The sequence below is a fragment of the Puntigrus tetrazona genome, chromosome 6 (assembly GCF_018831695.1).
Source record: "Puntigrus tetrazona isolate hp1 chromosome 6, ASM1883169v1, whole genome shotgun sequence".
NCBI classification, from domain to species: domain Eukaryota; kingdom Metazoa; phylum Chordata; class Actinopteri; order Cypriniformes; family Cyprinidae; genus Puntigrus; species Puntigrus tetrazona.
This window is the reverse complement of record NC_056704.1, coordinates 10,221,387-10,244,146: the sequence shown is the minus strand read 5'-3', so window position 1 is coordinate 10,244,146 and position 22,760 is coordinate 10,221,387. Positions and strand designations below refer to the sequence as shown.

Below are 22,760 nucleotides of genomic sequence, written 5' to 3'. Positions count from 1 at the left end.
ACGTTTCTGTGCGTTGATCATCTTAATATCCTTGCTGACTATGGAGGGTCTCCTAGATTCCATCAAAGATTTCTTAATCTGTTCCAAAGATAAACAAAGGTTTGGAATGACATGAAGGTGAGTGACTAACAACAGGACTTTTATTTTTGGGTGACTTAACCCTTTAATTTTGCACTAATGTTGTATCGGTTTAATTTTGAAAATAACTAAAAATAAATAACTTAAAATGAACTGTTTTTCCCTTTGCCTTGTTTTCTTTCACCAGCTCTTTCATCCCCCTTTTTGTCCCATGGGAAATTACAACAGCATACAACCTGGGCCCTGCTGCATGAATCTGTTCTCTCCTTCTCCCTTTGGTATTTCAGAATGTCACACTATGAATCACACTATAGGTCCAACAGTGGCAGAGTTAACACTATATGGGAGCATCCTGAATGTAGATTAAATTACTCCCTTCGTGTGTAATGTCATAGGTAGATAGATAGATACCCTGCGTAAAATGAAAACAGTTTTTTAAATTGTTTGTTTGTGTAGAGAACGTGCAGGGTCTCCGTTGAACGCCCATTCCGGTCCCTGTGAATTCCAACTGGACGCTTTTAAAACATTTTATGGGCAGTGCGTCGATGTAAAATCAATCTGCTTTCTTATTGGTTGGTTTAACGTCATATGGAAATGACTTCAGCGGATAAGCCCCTCCCACTGTAGTTGAGCTGCACGTCTGCTGTGTTGATACCGAACAAAATGGCTGCAGAGGCTTGATCCTGACCCGATACTCTCAGCGCTTTCTCCGGACACTCCGCACTTATCTTTGGATATTTCCACTGTCGTTTGAAAAACATCTTTGGATTTCTCCAAACAACTACAGCCAGACTGCTCGCCTCATCGCTCGCTATCTTTATTTTTGCACTTTAATGAAGCAGCTCGCATCGTATAATCTCATGTCAGTCTACCAGACAGTAGCAGCTTCAAACTGCCCTCTTCTTCGTTTTGCACCGTAGATGAGATGCTATTTCTGATGACCAATTTATGCCACTGTACTTGACAAACTGCCTCGCCGTTTTAATGTATTTTTCTTGTCTTTTCGAGGGTGTTTTGTAGCGTATATGTCATGGAAATGTAATCTGCTGTTTTTTCCAGCATGCATGCATCTATAATCTCCATTAGAGCCCAAAGCTCTAAGTCTGCATAGAAATTTTCACAACAGTCCTTTTCCCTTTGCATACAGAATTTTGCGTTTATTTTCGTTCCGCTGCCTTTTTTGGGACTCTTTCGGAAGTTCAGCTGCTCATTCAGTACAGTGTTACTTGGGACGGTCTGTTTTTACGGGTACCTTTTTCGGAAAAAAAGGCCTTTTGTACCGCTGTACAACATGCAACACTTTTTTACAGAAAGCTGCCAAAGCTCGACTTGTGAACAAAAAGGTAAGTTGAGGTATTGTCTCCGTCTCAAAACCTCGGCTGCTGACTCGTCAGCAATCAATGTTGTCTAGATAGGCAGCTCAGTAGGTTTAAAAAAAAAAAAAAGTAATAATAATAAATATATACACACACATGTAAATATGTATATGCATGTCCATCTCTAAAACAGTTTGGGAGTTCAATTTAAATCCAGTCCGTTGGAGACATTTGTGTGCTGTGGCGTAGTGGTTAAAAATGTGGGCTGTTACCTGAAAGCTTGTATCTTCTAACTTGACCATAAACACTCTTAACCGAGTCGGTGCAGGTAGACCGAGTCTGTAATGTGTTTACTGTTCCTTACTTTGCTGACTGTGTCAAGATAAACGATAACTTAAAATACTGTTTTAGACTCATGCAATTGCTGTTTACTCGCTTAATCTGTAATTAGAGCCTTTATTTACTTAAGAAAAAACACGGAAACCTACTTAAGTCTTTAATTTGGTTCTATTTATTTACCTGTGTGTTTATGTAAAGATATAGCCTACTCTGCGTAGATATGTTAATTGGCATATCAGACTACCACAGTTCCTTAGTAATAAACTGATCTGATATTTGTTTTTTATTTTTAACCCATTTTCTATGTGTATTTGATGTTGAATTGTTTTGTAAGGGGAGTGGTATCACGGGTCGTCAATGTCGGAAAAAAAAGTCTCTTAAACCTTTATGCACTTTTAAATGTTTGAGGTGGTACAAAATGAAGGAGCTGGACGTTCGCCGTTACTCTTCCTGTCTTTGAAAATAATGTAAAATTAAGATATAAACTGGTGGTTATAACTATATCACAACAGTTTGGTAATATTAAACATTACACTTAAAATCCTCCAATTAACAAGCTCCGCACTGTTGCCATGTTCTTTCATATGAATGGTATCTATTCATCGTGATATTCAATTTCTGTTGGTTTTGTGATTTCCAGCAAAACACACAAAGAGGACAAGCCTACAAGTTCAGTGAACTGACATTTTTAAGGAAAGAGATGAGAAAGACTACAAGTCAAAAGTAGAAGTTAGTTAGACCTGGCCTAGATTCTTGCTCTGTTAGCTGTATATATATATATATATATATATATATATATATATATATATATATATATATATATATATTCAGAATTATTATCTACATTATCAAAAATTGTCTTGTGCACTTAATAGAGAATCATTTTATTCTTCGATCTATTTTTCTCTTTTGAAAATCACGTCACACTTGGCTGATGCCAATGATGAAATGAATAGGGCAATTCACTTGTAATTCACAACCCGTCTACCCTTTGAGTGTGTGCTGCTCAACCTTAATTATAAATCACACCAAAACGAGGAGCTCCGTTGCTCCAATAGACCCAGATTCGGCTCTCCCCCCTTTTGTCTGGGTTTAGGAAACCTCCGTCCCTCGTGGCACTGCAGGGGATCGGGGTCAAAGCTTGAAGGCGTGAGACACCAGTGTTCAGTTTGCTTCAAAAAGGCAAAAAGAGCAAGCGATAGAGACGAGCGATCTCGCTCTGTGTGGATACGTACAAACCCCTGAACCGCAGAGCTTGTAGACGTAGAAAGAGACTGGGAATTCCTTGTATTTCGTGGGATTCTCTGTACTTTGTGGCTTTCTATTTGGTGTCTAGCCCCACTTTATAGCTGGACATAATTTAACATTGGCTTCTGTGGCTGCTCGCTGCCTCCGTTTTCCTCTGATAAAATTAGAGCACATTGTTCTTGCCTGCACAGATTTCAAAGGCTGGCTGTGGTGGACTCTCTTTTCCTGGAGTCGCACTTTATAATTGTTTGCCTGATTTTCACTATTTCCTAAAATGTATAATGAATGAACTATTATTATGTTTTTAAAGGAGGTATTTTTCTTAAGGTAGTTGTGTAGTGTCAAACCGCATATTTGTAATTGCTTAAAATAAAATATCCAGAGAGGTTAGACAGTGCTGACTTGGCATCAAACCCCCCTTTCTGAGTTGTTAGATATTTAGCGTCTACCTGAATTGTTTTTGAGGCAAATTTTTAAGTAGATGGTTTAAAAGGAAACTCCTCGCTGGTGTCAAATTTAAAGAAGGGGGGGGTCTTTCCACCCATATTTCTCTCATTACCTCATCATCGCACTACAGTCCAGTTCAGTTTAACATTGAACCCTCTGATGTAAGAGGCTGAAATCCTCTTGTCCATGTGAGAGGAGAATGGTGCGCCACGCAGCAGGACAGGATGGGGTACGGGTTAGGGAAAGAACTGGAGAAGAAAGGATTTGTGAGTGTTGGCTGGTGTCCCAGAAAATGTCCCTGCTGTGTTGCAGGGTCCTTCCCCCATTCTGTCTTATGATAGCGTTTTGCTATTTACTCTGTAAAGTAAAGTTTAATTTCTTGGAGATTTTGAGTTCGTGGCTTATTGTATTTCAGATGACCTGTTTTTTTCTGTTTTGGAGATCCTTAATAATTAGTCAGAAAACATAATTTTTTAAAGACTTTAAGGATGTCTAAAAGTTTGAGAATGGTTGATTCAAAAGAAAAAAGTATTTTCAAAATGTTAAATATTTTAAATAATTGTGAATGTTTAAAAATGTGTTTACGATCTAGGTAAAACAGCATGAATCAATGCACCAAGCAACTCCAAAATTCAAAAAAAATTCAGAAGGACATTAATATTATAAATAAAGTGTTAGACGATATTAAGCAGAAATGAATGCAATGTTAGTACACTGTCTGAAGTGGATTTGAAATAAAGAAAAAAGGATGTTAAAATAGTAGCATGTGACAACATGCTTTTTTTCATCATATTCTAAATATTTAATTTTATCATAATAACATACATCTTAGAATTTCTAGCCAGTTGTTAAAATGAATGTCAGTAACATTAAGAATTTGGCCTATTAGGGCAAGGGCTAGTTTTGTTAATTAGCAGCAAGCCATCACAAACATTGAGCCTAAATGTTTGAATGTTAATGTACTTCATGTAAATGATGGAAAATTGCTTTTGTGAGGAATCACAAAGAGAGTGCACCATCATACGTGATTGAGAGGCTTGAGCTTGTTCAAAATGGAGTATGAATCATAATTATTCTGTTTCAACTGTTTTCTGTTTTCTGCTGATTATCATCATTTCGAATTTCAATGATTTCAACAGAATTCTGGGTACAGTGGTTTGATTTTCCTGGGTATTGATTCAGTACTGCTTGAGCTCACAGGTGTACTATTAAAAATGAGCGTCTGATTTTCCTTCCTCTATATATAACTACTTGTTTGCCTTTATTGTGCTTTGTACCTCTGACAAGCTGTCAGAAGCGCTTGTCTGTTCTTCTGTGTGTGGCCTCTGTGGTAGCTGTCAGTATAACCTTCAGGATGAAAGGGAGAACCATTCGGGAATGATATTGACTCCATCTCCTGGAGCTGCATGTTTTTGTATAGTGTCTTATCCGATTTCACTTTGATAAATTTCATCAGAATAGAGCTGACATTGATGTTTTGACAGTTTAGACAAAGCTATTGTTCTTCTGTAGGACAATCCTGGCTTGTTTAGCCTCAATTCTGCTTTCCAAACATCACATAAGGCCAGAACACACAGAACTTAAGCTTCTTTTTTTACTTTAAATGTACGGTGTTCGGTAATTGTTTTCCATTTGGTTGCAAGTTAACTGTTTTGTCTCAGTTTATTTATCGATCAATTAATCAATCAATCACATTTATTTATATAGCGCTTTTAACAATACAGATTGTATCAAAGCACTGAACAGTATCAAATAGGAGATATTTCCTGTGTACGCTTCACAGCTAAGCTCTCAATTAAACGCATTAAAGTCCCAATCTATGTTTTTGTACAATTAGCTAACTTGTAATAGTAGTCTAAGCAGTTTATGCAACAGGTCACAGATCATTAAGTCAGTGAGTTTGAGTCATGATCCAAATCAGTTCGGTTGGAGTCAGGTTGTAGACGACCCAGCATTCTAAATTTAGCAGATTGTGCCCACTACCCCCCCAATCCCTCGTATCCTTAGCACTCAGTAAATTTAGCCCATAGGAAGTGCTAAGCTGCTCTTTAGTAGTTTGAGAAGGCCTCTTGATGACCCAGTGAAGTGCAGTGAACTACCGAGGGGAGCTGCAGGTTGCTAATACTCAGCGGCAGGAAGGCCGAAGGTTAACGCTTTTCCCCTCCCCTCCTCTGTGGCCTGCCAGAAGTCCTTGTGAGCACACAAGCCTCTGCTCACAGCCTCCACAGGTCTGGATATCAGCCAAGGCAACCCACTTTGAAACGCACAACCCTTCAGTGTGTTTTTCTGTTTACCTCCCCTGTCCTGCCTGCAGGTCTGTAACCATATCCCTCGCACCTCCTCATCTCAAACGCTGCTTGGCCTGAGCTCGATCATACAACTTGGGACTTTTCATTTGTCAGAATGAATATCACTCTTTGGTTTATTTATTTTTTTGCCTTTTAGGTATATACGTTTTAATGACTTATTTTCATCCTCTTTCATTATTTTTGAGCATTTAGAAAGTCTCACAGTTTTTATTACATAGTTCAGTGTGTCCACGTCTATCCTCCAGATCTCTTGCCCTGAGATATTTTTGTCTTGAAACTTGGGCCAGTTTCTGTTGGTGAATTTCTGTGCTTTCTGGTGTAACTTGTATAAAAAAATAACATTGACTGTGATGCTTATTCCTAGAGTAAAGCTTATTGTTTTTACTTTGGTGGGTATGTTGAAAGAAACCTAAAGAAAAGTTGGAGATTCATCTGATATGTTTAGTTAAAATCGAAGAATCTCTTTAATCCATCTTTTTCAATGTAATATTCTGATTCAGCAGCTTTTTTACTCAGAAGTCTCTGTTTGGTATTTATTTTTTCATATCATATTAAAAATAGATTTCAGTAAAAAAAAATATATGGTGACACTTTAGATCAGGGAATGCATATTCACTATTAACAACTTCTGCCTCAGACTTTTGCTTATTAATAGTTAATAAGGTGGTCATTAGGTTTAGGTTCAGATTTAGTGTTAAAGTATATAACACATTGTCATGCAGGATAAGGCTTTAATATGTGTCTTATATGACAACATGCTAGTAATAGTCAGTAGTGACTGTTGGTCCTTAAAGTGTTACCAAATATATCAAATAAAAGTTACCATAAGTACAGTGGCAAAAAACATGTTTGTGAACCTTTTTAAAAATATCAGTTTTTTTGCATTGATCATTCAAAATGTGGTTTAATCTTTATCTTATTCGCAATAAAAGACCAGCACAATCTGACTTAATAATAACACACAAACATTTTTGAAGACATTGAGTCATTGTTGATGAGGCCAACTGGAAAAAGTAAGTAAACCTCTGTTTTATCTCCCAAAGAAGATAATCAGTTTGAGATGAGAATAGAAGTATGGGTTGGAGCCCTCTCTACAAATGTAAGAAATTGTTATTGAACAGAACCTGCTACCTTGTTGTCATGGAAGGAATTGAATTTATCAAGATGTATTACTTGAGAATATCAGAACGACAGTTTATGACTGTAGGTGAGGTTACGTGATGCAACAACTAAAGAATAGCTGGACAAAAGGAAAATATGTGTTTCCCAGACCTTAACCCAATGCAGATGCTGTGGCATTATTTAGGGAGGGAAGTATTGATAAACTAAAACAAATTTGTGGGGAGGGATGGTCCAAGATTGGTTTAAGTCATTTAAGAAACTACAGAAAATATTTGGTTGAGGTTTCGCTGCTAAAGGAGAATTTGCAAGTTACTAAAGTCAAGGGTTCATTGACTTTCTTCACCCTGTAGTGCAATGGAAATGTGAAAAGTTCAATTGTTTGTGTCTTATTAGTAAAGGCAGTTTATATTTGTCTATAATTGTAAGTTAAATTAAGAGCAGACCACAGTTTATGAGTTATAAAAGTAGAAATCCAGATATTTTGGAGGGGTTCACAAACTGAATCTTGCCAGTGTTGTTAATATAATTTGTCCTTATGTGTCCAATTAGTGAAAAACTTGACCTGATAACTTGCTGTAGAATTAAAGCCCTAGATTGTGTGGTGATGTAATGATAACATAAACCACAAAAATATTTATATGAATTATATTATCATTATGAAATGTAGTATATTTGTAAATATATTATGTCTGAACACATCAAAGACTATGTATTTTTACATTAAATAAACCTGCAGTTAAAATAACCTGTTCCAAGAAGTAGATTATTGAATGCTCTTGCCATTAAAAAAAAAAAAAAAAAAAAAGGTCCAAATCAAAGAACAGAGTATGTTTACACAAGTCCTAACGGGACTCTGTCAGTTCGATTGTGTGAAGCAGATGGTTATATTTTATGAACAGCTGAACTGGTAGGCTTTGGAAAATTCCAGCACACAAAGGGTGTGGGATATTTATAAAGCCGTTCAGTGTCTCCCTCTACAAAATGCACCGGGTAATTTCAACATGATCCTCTGCGGCTTCCTATCTTCTTGCTCAGGACCTCTGCCAAGAGGTAATGTGAATGGCAATCGCTCAAACGCCTGTGTTCTGATTGGACAGCAAAAGTGGGGATAAGTTTACTAGCCAATGGGAGGGGTTTGAGCCAGAGGGTAAATCAGGACAGCTGATTGGCATCTCTTAAGCGTTGGTCCAGCCATACCATGGCTCTCTGCCAATGCGTTGTTTCTAAGTACAATGCCCGGTTGTCACTTGCAGTTTCACTGATTGACAGCTTTTCCTTTACAAACTGGCAACACGACAGGACACATTCCCCATTATGTTTGTGTATGATGAGTCGTTTCTAAATTAATACCTTGTGACTTCTATGTTTGTATTGTCAGTGGAATGAAATCTTGTTGTGTGTTGTTGGGTAGAATTTTCTTTTTGATTGATGGTGTCATTTTTTCTTCTTCTATCATTTTTCTAAATGTAAGATGATTATGATCGTCTTTCCACTTGGCTAGGTCATGCAGTCTAAACAGCACATGAGTAGGATAAGTGAAGTCAGGATATCCACTGGCATAATGTGGATGGACCCCTGTAGCACAGTCAATTTGTCAAATCGATGCATGGTCAGAGTTTTACCAAGGTCTTTTGGGGCCTTTGTATTGGATTTGGGTCACTGCAGTGTTGAACTTAGAATAACCATAGGGACTGATGCTCTTAAGTTGACCTCAATTTGGGTCTCAGAAATCATTACTAGTCTCCGGATACATTAAATAAAGGCTTGATTAGTAAAGCACCCTAACCCCCACTTCATAACCTAAATAAGTGATTGATAAAGTTGGATTTGGAAGCATTGTATCTGTTATTTTACTGTCCATATTTTGTGGATCCTGAGGTCCACAATAGTCCTATAATCCTCTTGCATGATCTTCCATTCTGACAATTATTAATTATCCACCTGTGTCTGTCTTTTAGCTGTGAGAAGTTGAACATCACAAGGAGAGAACCATTTGATGGAAGAAAAGAAAAAGAAAAAGCAAGAAGAAGAGACAAAGAAGGATACTGCTCAGAAAACGGTCAGTGTGTTTTGTTTTTCTAGTACTTTAGAAGACATCAGTCATTTTAAATCATACAAGTAAAATCAGAAATTTTAGTAAACTTTATAATATACCCTTTTTTCTTTTGAGAATAACTAAAGATCTAAGATTTAAGTATGGGATGAGATTAATGTTAGAGGAAAAGCATAATCAAAAGGTGAAAATATCATGCACAATAAAGTATCTAATATGGAATGATAACGATACGTTTTAGAAAGTCTCTTGTATTTAGATATCAACTGATATGAGTTTATTTTAATGTAATTTGCAACAGATTATGATTTAGCTTTAACAGTTTCGAATCAAGAATTTGTAATAAGTGTTTGAATCAGTGGTTAGATCTTTTGGGGTTCTGCGAAAGCACATTGAGTACTTCACTATCTTTATTCAGAACCCGGGTGTTCTGTACTTAAAAGGGCAATAAGAAAAGAACAGTCTTTATAACAGTTCTGGAATGGCACCAGGGAATGTAAACTAGCACACTGGCCTTGCTCCCTTCTCTTACTCCTCTTCCCCCTAGCCTCCTCTCTGACAGAGGGCCGTTTGTAGTCTGTTTCCACTCGATTAGCAGGCCACTGTTTGTGCCAATATGATTCGCTCCAGGCCCCTGCTGGGCCTCTTGTTGAGATTACGAGGCAGGGTGTGTTTTAAGACTTGAAGCTGAGTTTTGTATTTGGTTGGTGCTTGTTGAGTCATGCTGTTATTTTGGGCTTTTGAACCTCCCTAGCACCCCCCACCCCCCACACAAAAAATAATAATTGAGGTGTAATGTCTCACTAAGTTCAAAAAAGCTACACCACAAAAATATGAGTCTTCGCTGATTTTAATATACCTGGATGATCTTGAACCTGTAATTTCAAATGCTACATATATAAATATTAAATGAAATTAAAACAATGACTGAAATGAAATCGACTGTTAAATGAAATTAAGTCAATGTTACTGACGAGTATTTCTATAGAAAGCAAAACTAGCAAACAGCGTTATTATTAATGACTAGTGTTAGGAATCAAGAATCAGTTCTTATTAAGAACAAATAAAAATTGTTTAGTGCCAGCTATCAGTCAGACAGGGTACCAAATCAAGTCTGTCCTCAGTACTACTGATACAGCTCTGGTAGTGTTACATTTTAATACACACATATTTATCTAATACACATATATTTATATATTTTTGACGAGGAAGAAAATGCAGACTAGCCATATATTAATTAACAATTGGAATACATAATTTATCAGCAGTAAAATGTCAGGGCAGCCTGCTACAGAAAACCGTATGAATATTCATTATACTATGCAAATAGCATGTAAACTACTACACTGAACAAGTACAGTGAAATAAATGATGGCTTTTGCTGATAATGCGCATCTTGCTTTCATTTACAGGATACTGAACAGAAAACCAAAGGTAAGTACCTTAAAGTCTTTTTAATCTTTGAAAATACAATATTGTAATATTTCAATAGTGTAATTCAGCTCAAATTTAATGTGTAGTAAGGTCAGCGGATATGGAGATCTCCCTCATTAGTCTGAAGATAGCTTTTGTCGCTCTGATTTCATGCCTGTGCGGGCTAATGCTTGGTGACACATGCATTATTTCATTAGCATATGTTCACTGGGGTGTAGGGAAACCCAGACGGGTAATACTGGGATGAGAGATACTCCTCAGTATCAGTGGTTTGCGGCATTTCATTTATGGATACATTATTGTAGATTTTCTTGCTTTTTTTAAAATATATTCTTGAAATTGTTTCAATCACTTGAAGCTCTTTCTTTCTTTCTTTCTTTCTTTCTTTCTCTCTATTTATTTTTTTTATTTGTTTATTGCTCAATTTTTTATTTTGGTCAATTAAGAATATTGAATATCGCTGACAGGCTGGAAAATAGAGATGTAATTAATCTATAACTATATTTAAGGTACTCAATGTCAGAGTCGGAATCAAGTCCGGCCTTCAGTGCAATTATGCATGAACTCAGACTTGTAACACTGTGTATTATTTGTACTTAAACTTGACATAAACTTCACTTCACCTGTAACATGAAATATTAAGATGACAAGACATTAACAAACATCTTCCAGTTGAATTTGATTGGTGATGTCTCTTTTAGCACTCTTGACATAATTTGTAAATAAGATTTTATCGCCCTGCAGTTGAATTTTGCTGTGGGCTTAGTTTTAGAGTTTGTTTTTCAAACGTTTCCAATGAGGAAGAGAAGCCTCATTTGCGTATATGTGCAGCGCTGAGGTGAAATTATGGGGCAATTCAATATTAATAGCCCAATAATTGGCCACTTAATAATAATAGTAATAATAGCAGTAGTTTTATATATTATTAATAGGAGAATGAGCCTAATATCATCTTGACTATCGTCAAAGACATCTGATATCGTCAAAGACATCTGATATCGTCAATATCTCTGACTGTCATCAATACACGATACTATCATCTATTGGCACAACCCTACCTATAGTTATATCTATATGGTTTCTTAAATCATTCTCAGTGGTGTTTACATGGTACCATCTGGTACTGATGCATTCTACTTCCAGCAAAACTGCTACCATGGTGTTACTTAGTATGTTGCTGTTGTTTTTTGGTTACATCAGTGCACGTGTTACTGTAATGTTGTCTTAGCAGTATTAGAAGCTTATTAAATATTAGTTTTTGAATTCTGCTGTCATAAAAAAATTTTTATAGGTGGATTCCAAATGATGGACAGCTCTTGTGAAATGTTACTTGTTGTTTCTGGGGATGTTTGAATGTTTTGCTTGCTCGCGTTGAAAGATTCAATGGATTTTTGGTTTGCCTTTCACAGTGCTGCCATGAAAATGTAGCCTTGTCTGTATTGTCCTCCTCTATCCTCAAATATTGATCTGTCTGCTTCATACATATTTACACGAATGTAGAAGGTTTATAATTACACCTTAATTACATTTGGTAACTCCTGTTAGTATATGAATAGTCTTCAGTAATTGCCCATGCTTTAAATGTCGAGGACATAAAGGAGCATTTTTCCGAGATCAGGACTTTGAGATGACAGATAGAAGCAACATTTAAACCATCTCAAAGACCTCGCTTAATACGTTGGTGGCCCCAGCAGCAGTAAGCCTGTTTGAGCTATGCTCGTGTTTTTGAACATTCAGACTTGTTTAAAAAGGTTCATCTCCTCATAACATGCAAAATCATTTACTGTGTAAGTGAAAGTGGCTTTTTGCAAAGGTCACCAATTTCTCAGTGCGGCACAGCAAGGCCACAATAAAACAAAGTTCAGACTTAGGCATTTTCTGCCCAAATTATGCCCCGCTGGGTTGTATATTTCCTGCAGTCAGTTGACTTTTAACGGGTAATGGAAGAAATTTAATGCTTGGCTTTTTTTTCTTTTTGTATTGCACGTTTTTTGAGGTTCACAGTGATTTCCCTTTTATAGCAGAATATTACTGTGTCACAAATGATAACAGCGTCACTTCTCTGTTTGATAAACTGCAATTCTTGATGCAATTAATTTGCAATTTCTCATCCAGTTAATTACGTCAACACTCACCATGAAGGCTGATTTTCATGAATTGCAGTCTAATTAGCAGCTAATTTTCCTGAACAGGAAGAAAGGAGGTTCTTAAATTGTGACATTTATAAATACTCAAATGAATCATGAAAGTTTAGATTCTGTAATGTTGATTTATTCTGGAACACATTAATCAATTTAGAGGCCTTCGTTTATCATATTATTTAACTGTACTATCATGCATATCGATTTAGCTACGCTGCAGGGGCAGCTGTCAATGCCGTCAAATTTAGAAACGTCCATTAGAACTTGTCAGAATGAATTCAAACTCCTCATCCAGAAGTGACTATGTGATTATACAAATTAACAGAGACCCAGCTCATTTCAATCCCACAACCCCACACAATACCGGACGTCCAAATGTTCTATAGAAAAGAACGAGGCTCCTTCATATCTTTTAATATTCTTTGGTTACTCAGATTTTAGGTAACCAAAGTTTTGTTTGTTTGTTCAATTAAGTTCATATAGTATAAGTTCATGAATAGTAAGTTCAATTACTATATTATCCAAATTGAATTACCCAAATGTTTATATTCAGGTAAATGAAAATTACAATTGGTGTTTCATCAAAAAGAAATAAAATACATTTTTGTGCATTAGTAGTCTTAATCCCCTATTCTACCAAATGTGTCCACTCTTGAAACGCAACTTTCTACATTGGAAAGTAACGAAGCAAACTTGCACATGGCAACATTTTGGTGGAAAAATTGTATCAGTATTTGAACCTTGCTTTAAATTCAGGCTTAAAACTAAGCAGAATTACTCAAAGCCGCCTAAATGGTATTTTTGATAAATGTATTATTATAAAGAACCATCTCTCATCCTCTGCACTGACTCTAATGTGCTTTGTCAGCGGTTCACGCCTGTGCGCCTTTGAGAATTTCTCATTTTCTCTTTGCATCGTTAAACGAATATCATCCCAAGACGAATGCAAATGGAATTTGTATTTAGATAGAGGGTACATAGAACATGCACATAATTCACTAATATTTATGGGGAAGAAAAGAGTTATTCAGAGAGTCTGGGATCTTTTCATATTTGTTAAACGGACAGATGAAATTGCGATAATCTAGAGGGAAAACTGGAGGGAAATTAGCAAATTTATCTGCAGGCAAACTGTGACAATAAAACACATGCAAGCAATTGTTAACATAAAAAAACTGCATTATTTCGTGACCCTAATACTGATATATTTTCTCTGCCAGTGTCCCTGATGATTCCCACCCCCTAACTCATCTGACACATACGCTAATACGTTTATTAAAGATTCTGTTTCTTCTCTAACTTCTGAGCACTTTAAAGAGAAGCAGTGCCAGATTTATTCTGGGATTTAAGGCCATGCACATTTGCTTACTTATGTGCAATTTTGAGAGGGAGTGGGAGAGAGAGAGAGAGAGAGAAAGAAAGGGAGACGAAGCAAGAATGAAGCAGACAGGAAGAGATGGAATGAGAGAGGCCCCAGAGCAAATTGCCTGTCTGAGATTGCCAGTGTGAAGATCTCGTGGTCCCAGTGTCCATCTGCTTCCTGTAATGAATTCACAAGCACTTTGAACAATAGGGACAATGAGCGAGTCGAACAGGCTGTGGGGGATGGAGGAAAGAACAGAGAGAGGGAGGTAGAGGAGGAGGGGGAATGTGCGAAGGAGAAGGGCACAGGAGAGAAAGAGACAGGCAAGACTGCTCTGCATCCTGATTGGCTGGAGGCATGTTCGATGGATAGAGGTACGCTGAGCAGAATGTAATCATAGATGTGCGTCACCATTTTCAGCCAGCGGCCAGCAGCTCTCTGTTTTTAAATGACTCCAGGGGATCTCTGTATTCAATTTACAACTGGAAAACATTAAGTGTTCTTTGCTTGGTTAGTGTGTATCTCCTGATCCCACACACTAGACTCAAACTCGAGACTTTTATTTTTAAATGTGCAGAGATCTGCATGAGGCAGTTTAAGTGTTTTTTTTTCCTTTTGCCATTTCCAGATCACTTAATTTCCTAAGGCAAATCTGCCATTCCGACTGTTATAAATGCGTCTTGGCAGGAAGTTATAAATGCGTCTGTTATAAAGACGAGCGTCTTGGCACGAAGCTTTTCTTCGAACTGTGTCTATCTTTAACCCAAATCCTTGGATGAGTTACAGTAACTCTGCCCAGAGCTGTTCAGTGCTTGAGGCTGATGTTAATCCTTTTCTCCTCTCCTGAGCATTGTGTGTAAACTTCCCAAAGAACCTTGCCCCAGATGGCCCTCCTGTGTAGTGTTTACCCAGAGTACCCTGGAAATCGTGAAAATTAAACTTAGGCTGGCAAAGGGACTTGATGTTGTTGGTAGTCTTTAGTCCGCAGCATGCAGCTTTTCCCAATGTTTTCTGTGCAGTAATGAGATGAACAGCACAACAGAGCTTAGACAGTCCCCCGAGTGTTTTGTCGTCAAAGGTCAGGGACTGCCCCATCCTCTTCTTCCTATACTACAGCACTCATAAAACACTGTTGAAGAGAGTATGAACAGTATGTACCACTGTCAGATGTTTATTTATTTTAAATTATATATTTTCTATGTAGGTTTTTGTCATTTAGATTTTAAAGAAGTTAAAGAATCATCAGACGTTGATGTTTCTTTCAAGAATTCTCAAGAATATACCTAGGAAAGCTAATGTCAAGGTTTTGCGTATGATCACCATATCAAAGCTAATTTAGATAACAAAAAAAGCATTTCTAGCTAAAGGTCAACCAAGGTTGTTGTAACTAGAAATGTTAAATCTTAGTTGACTTTTTGAAATACACACACACACACACACACACACACACACACACACACACACACATACTCATTCAGTAGTTACATGTTGTTCATTTTTAAAAAACAACAGAAAAAATGTTCCTGGTGCAGCTTAAAAAATCTACAAAGACATTTTAACATTTAAGACATAAGGCATTTTATTGTAGTTTGATATTCTGCAGCTTATTTCTGTAAGTTCATTTATCTAAATTTGGATTTTGTCTTTACATTTTCACTTCTTTTGCAGTGCCAGACTCTGATAAACCCAATCCCAGCATCCCATCAAGCCCCATTCTGACCCTGAACCTGCCTGTACCTTCTGCTGCTACCACCAGCAATGGCAAGCGTAGCCCTTGTAATTCCCTTCAACAGCAGTTACCTCCATTACAGCAGCCTAGTCCCCGATATGTGCCCAGAGAGGTTCCTCCACGCTTCCGACAGCAGGAGCAGAGGCAGTTACTGAAGAGGGGTCAACCTTTACCTACAGGCGCTCTGAACCCGACCTCTGCTTGCACTCAGTCCGGGGTCATCTCCCCTCCCGAGACGCCCACCAGCAAACGGCACACGGGTGAGAATCACGTTTTGTTTTGAAGGAGAGAGATTTATTTTCACAGACTTTTCACTTGACCAATGTCAGGTCTGTGAATAGAGATGAATTATGTTTTTTTATCATTTGGTGTCTTAATAGAGAAGATTGTATTCATCGCTGTGGCCCAGCTGTGATGTAGAAGTGTAGAGTGGCTATGATTTAAAGACCAAGGGTGGGATTGTGTCCCCCATCCTGCTACGCCCTAACAAAGCCTGCCATTGACCTCTTAAGTCTCATTCTAAGCCTGAGGTCATGGGAGCGGCATGGTTGAGGGACTCTGTCTAGATTGTTTTTTGCAATTATTGTTTACTGAGCCCCTCCCCTACATCCCTCTGGTTGATGACTGAGAGTGCTTGCAATTCACTCCAGTCTGGTTTAATGGCAGGTGGAAGAGCAGAGCTTGGACAGAGGGGAATCCCTGGGAACAGGGGGCTTACCAGCTGTTTCATGGCTCCTAATGGCTTTCTTCACTGTTTCATATGCATTTGATTTTCTGCTAATTAATGTTTTAGATGTGGGTGTGCTTCTGGGATTCAAACACCATCAAAAATTAAGCAGAGAATACGTTTTTTGAAATTTGTAAAAAATTTTGAAAATGGCCTTTTGAACTGCTAAACCTGTGGTTTCATTCTGGGATGTGCATTTTTTGATAATTGATTAGTAAGTGATTTCCCCCTTACTCCAACTTACTTCTGTGGAGCAGTCACGTAACAACTGCAAGGCAGTTAGTTGTCTTTCTATGGGTTTTTTAAGTTTAAGTGGCCATTTTACTCTGCATCTTAATTAACAAATGCAGCTTTCCTGTAGCTCAAACAGAGGCAGGGTCATGGGATTGATGCTCATGTAAAACTGATCAAATGTATACCTGGAGTACAGTTTAAGTTGCTTTAGATGAGAGCAACTACTAAATGTATAAATGTAATAAATGTTGTAACTGGACATTCAAAAAAGATCTCAACTGATGGTGAAAGATGTCCTTCCAGAAAGGGTTGTACTGTGCAAACAAAAGCACAGCATGTTAATAATAAATAAATCTGTTCTTGGAAAGTAGTTGGATACAATATTACAACTAAAGAGAACACAGAAAGGATCTAAGCACCCTTTCAAGTCCATGTGCAGCGTGAATACAAAAAAAAACAGTTTTTCTCTCCTCTTTTGGGTCAGCTGAAAGAGTTCTTGGCAGCAGAACAGGTTTTAAAAGCTGCTTTTCTGTGTGGTTTTATTACCTTTTTTATCTTTAGTTTTAAGATATTTAAAGCAACAGAAATACAGTTTGAGATGTTGAGTATGTATCATTTAACACGATTGTGGAATTGTCAGTATAAGTGCTGTATGCTGTAGTCATGTAGTTAGATTTGATTAGTTTTGTTATAGAACAGGCATTGTTGAGACTGGTATAAAGGCATGGACATCCTAAATTAGCAGGTTGGCGTTTGAGTTATGTTACAGATATAATCTCATGCATGTCTAAAGTAGAGGTGGTCCCTGTCTTGCGTGCCAGCCCCCTCTGTGGCTTCATTAGCACAGTGTCTCCCCAGCTGATACCTGTCTGGGTCTCTCTCTCTTTTTTTGTCACTCAGTCTAATTCTTTCTTCTTTCTCTCAGCACCCTTTTAAAAGAACACTGTGATCTGACTTTGACAAGTGGAAAACATAACTGATGAGCTTTTAAAACATGTTTGCCATTCCGCTCTTGGGAAGAAGTGAGGACTTTGATCCAGAGAACAGAATTAGTATGAAAGGAAGTTATTTTCAGACAAAAGCACAGTCTTTTACGTCACTGAGACTTTGGCTAGAGAATTTCTGGCACTGGAGAGCTGTAATTGTAGACTGTATTAAAGCGAATGTTTTAAGAAAATCAAAATTGGTAGCTAAACATCTCAGTTTTTTGTTTTGGATTTTGGATCTGCTGTTATTTTCCAAAGTTTGGAAACTTTCTAGGCATTTACCAGGATGAAGAACATAAATTAAATTAATGCCCATTTAAATCAGTTTAAAACAGAGGTACTAAAGGCTTCAGCAGCATGCGACATAAAGTAAGTTGGTGTTTAATTGTCAATGCATTTATTTGTATCTTACTTTTTTGAAGCTAGTCATGAGGAGCCACTTCCTTTGTCTTTTGTTTTGTTGTTGTTTTTTTGTTGTTGTTGTTGTTGTTGTTAAAAGGTGAAAGGAAAAACCCTCTGCCTTATGCGATTAATTTATCATTGAGCCTTTTTTCTCTTGCTTTCTCTCTGTAGGGAGAGAATGTGACTAATAGCGACAGCAAGCAGAGGAGGGTGTGCGAGGAGAAAGTGAAAAAGGGAATGAAAGCGAGAGAGACAGAATTGTAGACAGCAGCCTTGTTCTCTTGGCTGCATTTCAGCTCTGATAAAATGGCGTCCCTGAGAGCTGCTGGCTACAGGAGAATAAATCGCTGGATTGTTTGAGCTCCATCAAAAAAAGAAAAAAAAGAAACATTTGATTTCTTTCTTGTAAGAATCACTATTTCTGACATGTTGTACAGCAAACATATCAGCTTTTGGTTTGGTGAAAGGCTTTTTCAGCCTTTCTGTTAGTATGACTACACCTAAGATGTTAGATTATTTAAATTTTACAATTGGCCCAGTGGTGCCAAGTCAGCCTGATGAGATAGTTAAAGGGTTGATGTTAATATGCACTCTAAGCCTGTGTGATAAAGCTGTGCAAATGAGATATGTTTATAGATGGAAGAACTGCATTATGAGGCACTGGGCAGTATTGTGGCCAGCAATATCATAAATCCCACATGTATTTATGCTGACACAGAAAATTATTTGTCCCACTTTATATAGTTTTCTTAATACCTGTGTACTTACAAAGTAACTAAATGCGTAAATAGTGTGTATCAGGCAACAGTATGTATAAGACTAACTGAAACTGGAGATAGGTAGGTTTAGGGGTGGAAATGGGATCCAGGAAGTGAAGATGGGTAGGTGTTAAGTTGGGGGAATCGGATCTCAAGTTGATGTAGTTTGTGCACCAGTGTGCTCACATGGTTACATGGTTAATGCTTTCTTTACCAAAAAATTTTATTACCAAAGTCCTGTTACACATTGGTAGTTACACATACCATTCAGTGGGTTGTTACATATGTGTAATTACACAAACATGAGAGCTGTAGATACTTTGTATCAATGTGTATTTACACTGTGGTTACATACTATGTACATGTCTACATACTATGTAAGTGGTGTTAGAGACACTTAATATAAAGTGGATCGGGTCATATCATGCGATTTGCTTTTTTTCCTTTTCTTTAGTTTGGTATGTAGCTTTTTGTTTGTGTGTGTGTATAGGAGCTGCAGAATTACACTGTACAAAGGGATGTGCAAAGGCTATTTCTAAAAAATATGGGTAAATTCCAACTTTGCTTTGACAAGCTGGTGCTTCTGAATCAGCAACTGTAAGTATGGGTTGTTATTAGTTTAAGTATTTGCCGACGACTGTTCAAATATGGAGCTTTGCACTCGCTCAGAACAAGCCATTAAAATGAATGGATTTCATAGCGCAGGGCATTTCATAGCGCAGGGCATTTCATAGCGCAGTGCACAAGCGCAACTTGAACTGATGGTAAAACTACTAAGGACATTATTAGCTGTGTTTACAATTAGTTTGAAATCTGAACTCATGATTATGGTAAGGGGAGTTACATTTCCAACACATTTGTTATTAACAAAACGTGTTAGTCATAGGCACCATGTATGACTTGCAAGCATATAGTTGCCACATGCCCCTTTAAGTGGGAGGATTTTACATGTGCGTACTGTTTCTAAGGAATACTCTCAATGGTTGTGCAGAGTGCGTTTGCTTTTGCATTGTAGATCAATGTCCTCTTTCTGCTCTCTACCATAATTTACACACCATCGATTAACTGCTGGCTCATGATTGATTATAGCTGGAAAGAAGTAAAGCTCTCTGTGTGATAGAGAGTAAGAGAGAAATGTGTACATACTGCTTTAGCATGCATCCTCTTGAGTATCCATGGAACATGTTGGTGAAGCTTAATTTTTGTGGGGATTCGGCAGACCTCAAAGAATGATGAATGACATGCTTGTCTTGATTTCATTCCAGTAAATGAACACTGTTCCACCCCAGCTTCCCTTTTAGTGATGGAGATGCTAAAATGAGAATAAAAAAGAATATCATATGTTTTAAGAAAATATGTTTTATTTTAGGATAAATTGTGTCATGGGTGTTTTTATCTTTTTTTTTATCTTTGTTTTTATTCTTTTTTATCTTCCCTGGATATTTGTTTTACAGGACTTCCCCATCAAAGTGGACTGGGAGCCCAGCATGAGAATTGTCTCTGGAGCATCCCAGTCAGCAAAAGCAACGGCAGCAACCGGGATAAAGTGATTATTAACTGTAACGACGGCAACACTTGGCCTTCCAATATTTACGGCAAGAGCCACCAGACACCAGAATGCACCTTGAACGCTGAACTCACATCAGAGGTCGTCAGCAACAGTAGCAGCACTATTATGGCTACAGGAGCTAGCCAGCAGGGTCATTACCCAATCAGCAAAGCCAGCATTAATCTCTCTTCTAGTATTGTCTCTAGTCAAAGTGGCCCTACCAGGGGCTGGGTCTCAGAGGGAAAAATTGACTTGTCCATGGGCAGTAGAGGGCAGTCTAACTGGGGTGCCTCTAATCTGAACCTAAATCCCAGTGCCAACCCTGCTGCTTGGCCAGCACTTGGACAAGAGGGTCCTGGGGTAGGGTCAGGCCCTAGTAGCATGGTTTGCTCAAATCCACTTTCACTCAGTATGTGTGGCCAAGGAGGAGTGGCACCACCTCATGGCACCAATGGAAATGGTAGCATTAGTTGTGTCAATGGAAACCTTGTAGGGGATTGTGCATGGGGCAACCCGGATGTCCCAGAACAGCATCAGTCCCCCACAAATGTATCTTTCAACATGAAACCTCCTAAACTTAAAACTGATGGACCAAATAACACTAAACCAGAGCCAATGAGTCCAGTGAACAGCTGGAGAGGAAATCTCAGTCAGTCACCTACTGAGCCTGCCAGTGAAGATGGAACTGCCTTCTGGGGCAACACCGATGCCAAAAATGCAGAATCAAAGGACTCAGGCTGGGATTCTGCAGGTGTCTCCTCTTGGGGGCAGGGAGGAGCTAGCAGTGGTGGCAGCTGGGGTGAATGGGGCAAACAACCAAGTACTGAAGCTACAGGTTGGGATGTAAATGATGGACCTTCCCAGGAACATATGAATTCTTGGGGCCCTGATACTCCAGCAAGTGAGGGCAGTAGGGACAGTAGTGAGGGCCACCCAGGAAGAAGAGAGAGGTCCTCAAGTGATGATTTGACACCTTTGCTCCCAAGGCAGGACTTGGACCCACGTGTCCTCTGCAACACAGGCTGGGGACAGACTCCAGTTCGCCAACACACTGTTTGGGAAATGGAAGAAAGTCCAGACAAAAAGAATGGTGCAGGGAATGAGGTCTGGGGGTCTTCTTCCAACACATCTTCAGCTGGACCTGCACCACCTCCTCCTGGATGTGCCAGTCCCAACCTCAGTGCACCTCCTAGAATGGAGACAAGCAAGAGCGAGGGATCTTGCAGAGTCATACCAAATGCAGGCTGGGGAGGATCAGTCTCAGCCACTGCTCAGCCTAGCAGTGGATGGGGGGAACCTCCTTCAAATAAAAAGGTTCCCAATGGATCCCAATGTGGCTGGGGTGATCCTGTGGCTGAAGGTCCCAATACCAATGGCTGTAATGGCCAGTCCTGGGCTGAGGAAAAGTCTCCTAGCTGGGATGATAGTACTTCTCAGAAGAAAACACAAGGTTGGGGTGATGGAACCAAAACTTCCCCAGGCTGGGGAAGTAGTAGCAGTGGGAATAGTGGAGAGTGGGGTGACTCTTCAGAAATGCGGAAGAATGGCTCTGGAAGTTCCACTTGGGAACCTGACAACAGAAACTGGAAAGAAACCCAGAGAGGGTGGGGTAAAGCAGCACCAGCACAGGGTGGTAGTTGGGGTGATGCACAACATTCCAATAGTTCAGCCCAAAGTTGGGGTGGAAAACCTCAGGAATCCACATGTGGCAACGGTGGAACTGGAGGTATAGGATCATGGGGTGGCCCAAATTCTGTAAAACAGAGTAACTCTGGCTGGTCATCAGGAGGGCGACAAGAGCTGGGAGATGAGGCCACAGGCTGGGAAGAACCCTCTCCTTCTTCTATTCGTCGCAAAATGGAAATTGATGATGGAACGTCCACCTGGGGTGACCCCAGTGCTTACAGCAGGAGTGTAAACATGTGGGACAGGAACAACTCTCAAAATCATCCAGGAACCAGCAACAGTGGTAACAATAACAGCCTCACTGGGCCGAACAACAATAGCAAGCCTCACCAACACCACAGCCAAGGTCCCACTCAGAACCATGTCAGTGGTAGCAACAACAATGGCTCACCCAATCAAGCTCAATCTCCCCTCAACAGAATGCCTGTAGTAAACCCAGGTAAGAGAATTCATATATTTTTCTGTTAATTTTAGCTCATTTTAATCTGTCAAACATTTAGTAAAATATGCAGAGATTCTTAAAGTGAAGATTAGTGCCATCTCTGTTGTCCACTGAAAAAAAAATCCACTAGTTAAGATGCCTAAGTGTGCATTCTGCTACCCCTCGCCTGCCAGCTGGTACAGGTTTGAGCCAGGAATTAAATGAATTAAATACCTATGACTGTTATATTCTAGGCCAAGACACTCTGTTATCATCATCATTAAGATTTGTCCATATCTGGAAACACTGTGAGATAATTTGGGATATTGAAATGTAAAATCTGATTTGTCCATTTTGCTGAGAGCATGACCCACAATATAAAATAGATCCATAATGTTTATATCTGTTACAGTGTATC

General features: G+C 38.7%; 1 protein-coding gene across 3 annotated transcripts in view; it reads left to right on the top strand.

The window, feature by feature from the left end:
* The first annotated feature begins 721 nt into the window (after nucleotides 1–721).
* The window catches only part of tnrc6c2 (trinucleotide repeat containing adaptor 6C2), a 38,809-nt gene continuing 16,770 nt past the window's right edge, over nucleotides 722–22,760 (top strand). For 2 of the 3 annotated variants that reach the window (XM_043241384.1, XM_043241383.1), the window contains exons 1-5: nucleotides 722–1,421; nucleotides 8,818–8,918; nucleotides 10,325–10,346; nucleotides 15,519–15,839; nucleotides 20,141–22,360. In XM_043241384.1, the coding sequence (XP_043097319.1) occupies nucleotides 8,856–8,918; nucleotides 10,325–10,346; nucleotides 15,519–15,839; nucleotides 20,141–22,360 (2,626 nt within the window). In that variant the 5' untranslated portion in view covers nucleotides 722–1,421; nucleotides 8,818–8,855. The remainder of the gene's footprint in view (nucleotides 1,422–8,817; nucleotides 8,919–10,324; nucleotides 10,347–15,518; nucleotides 15,840–20,140; nucleotides 22,361–22,760) is intronic. The other variant, XM_043241385.1, reaches the window with a different exon arrangement.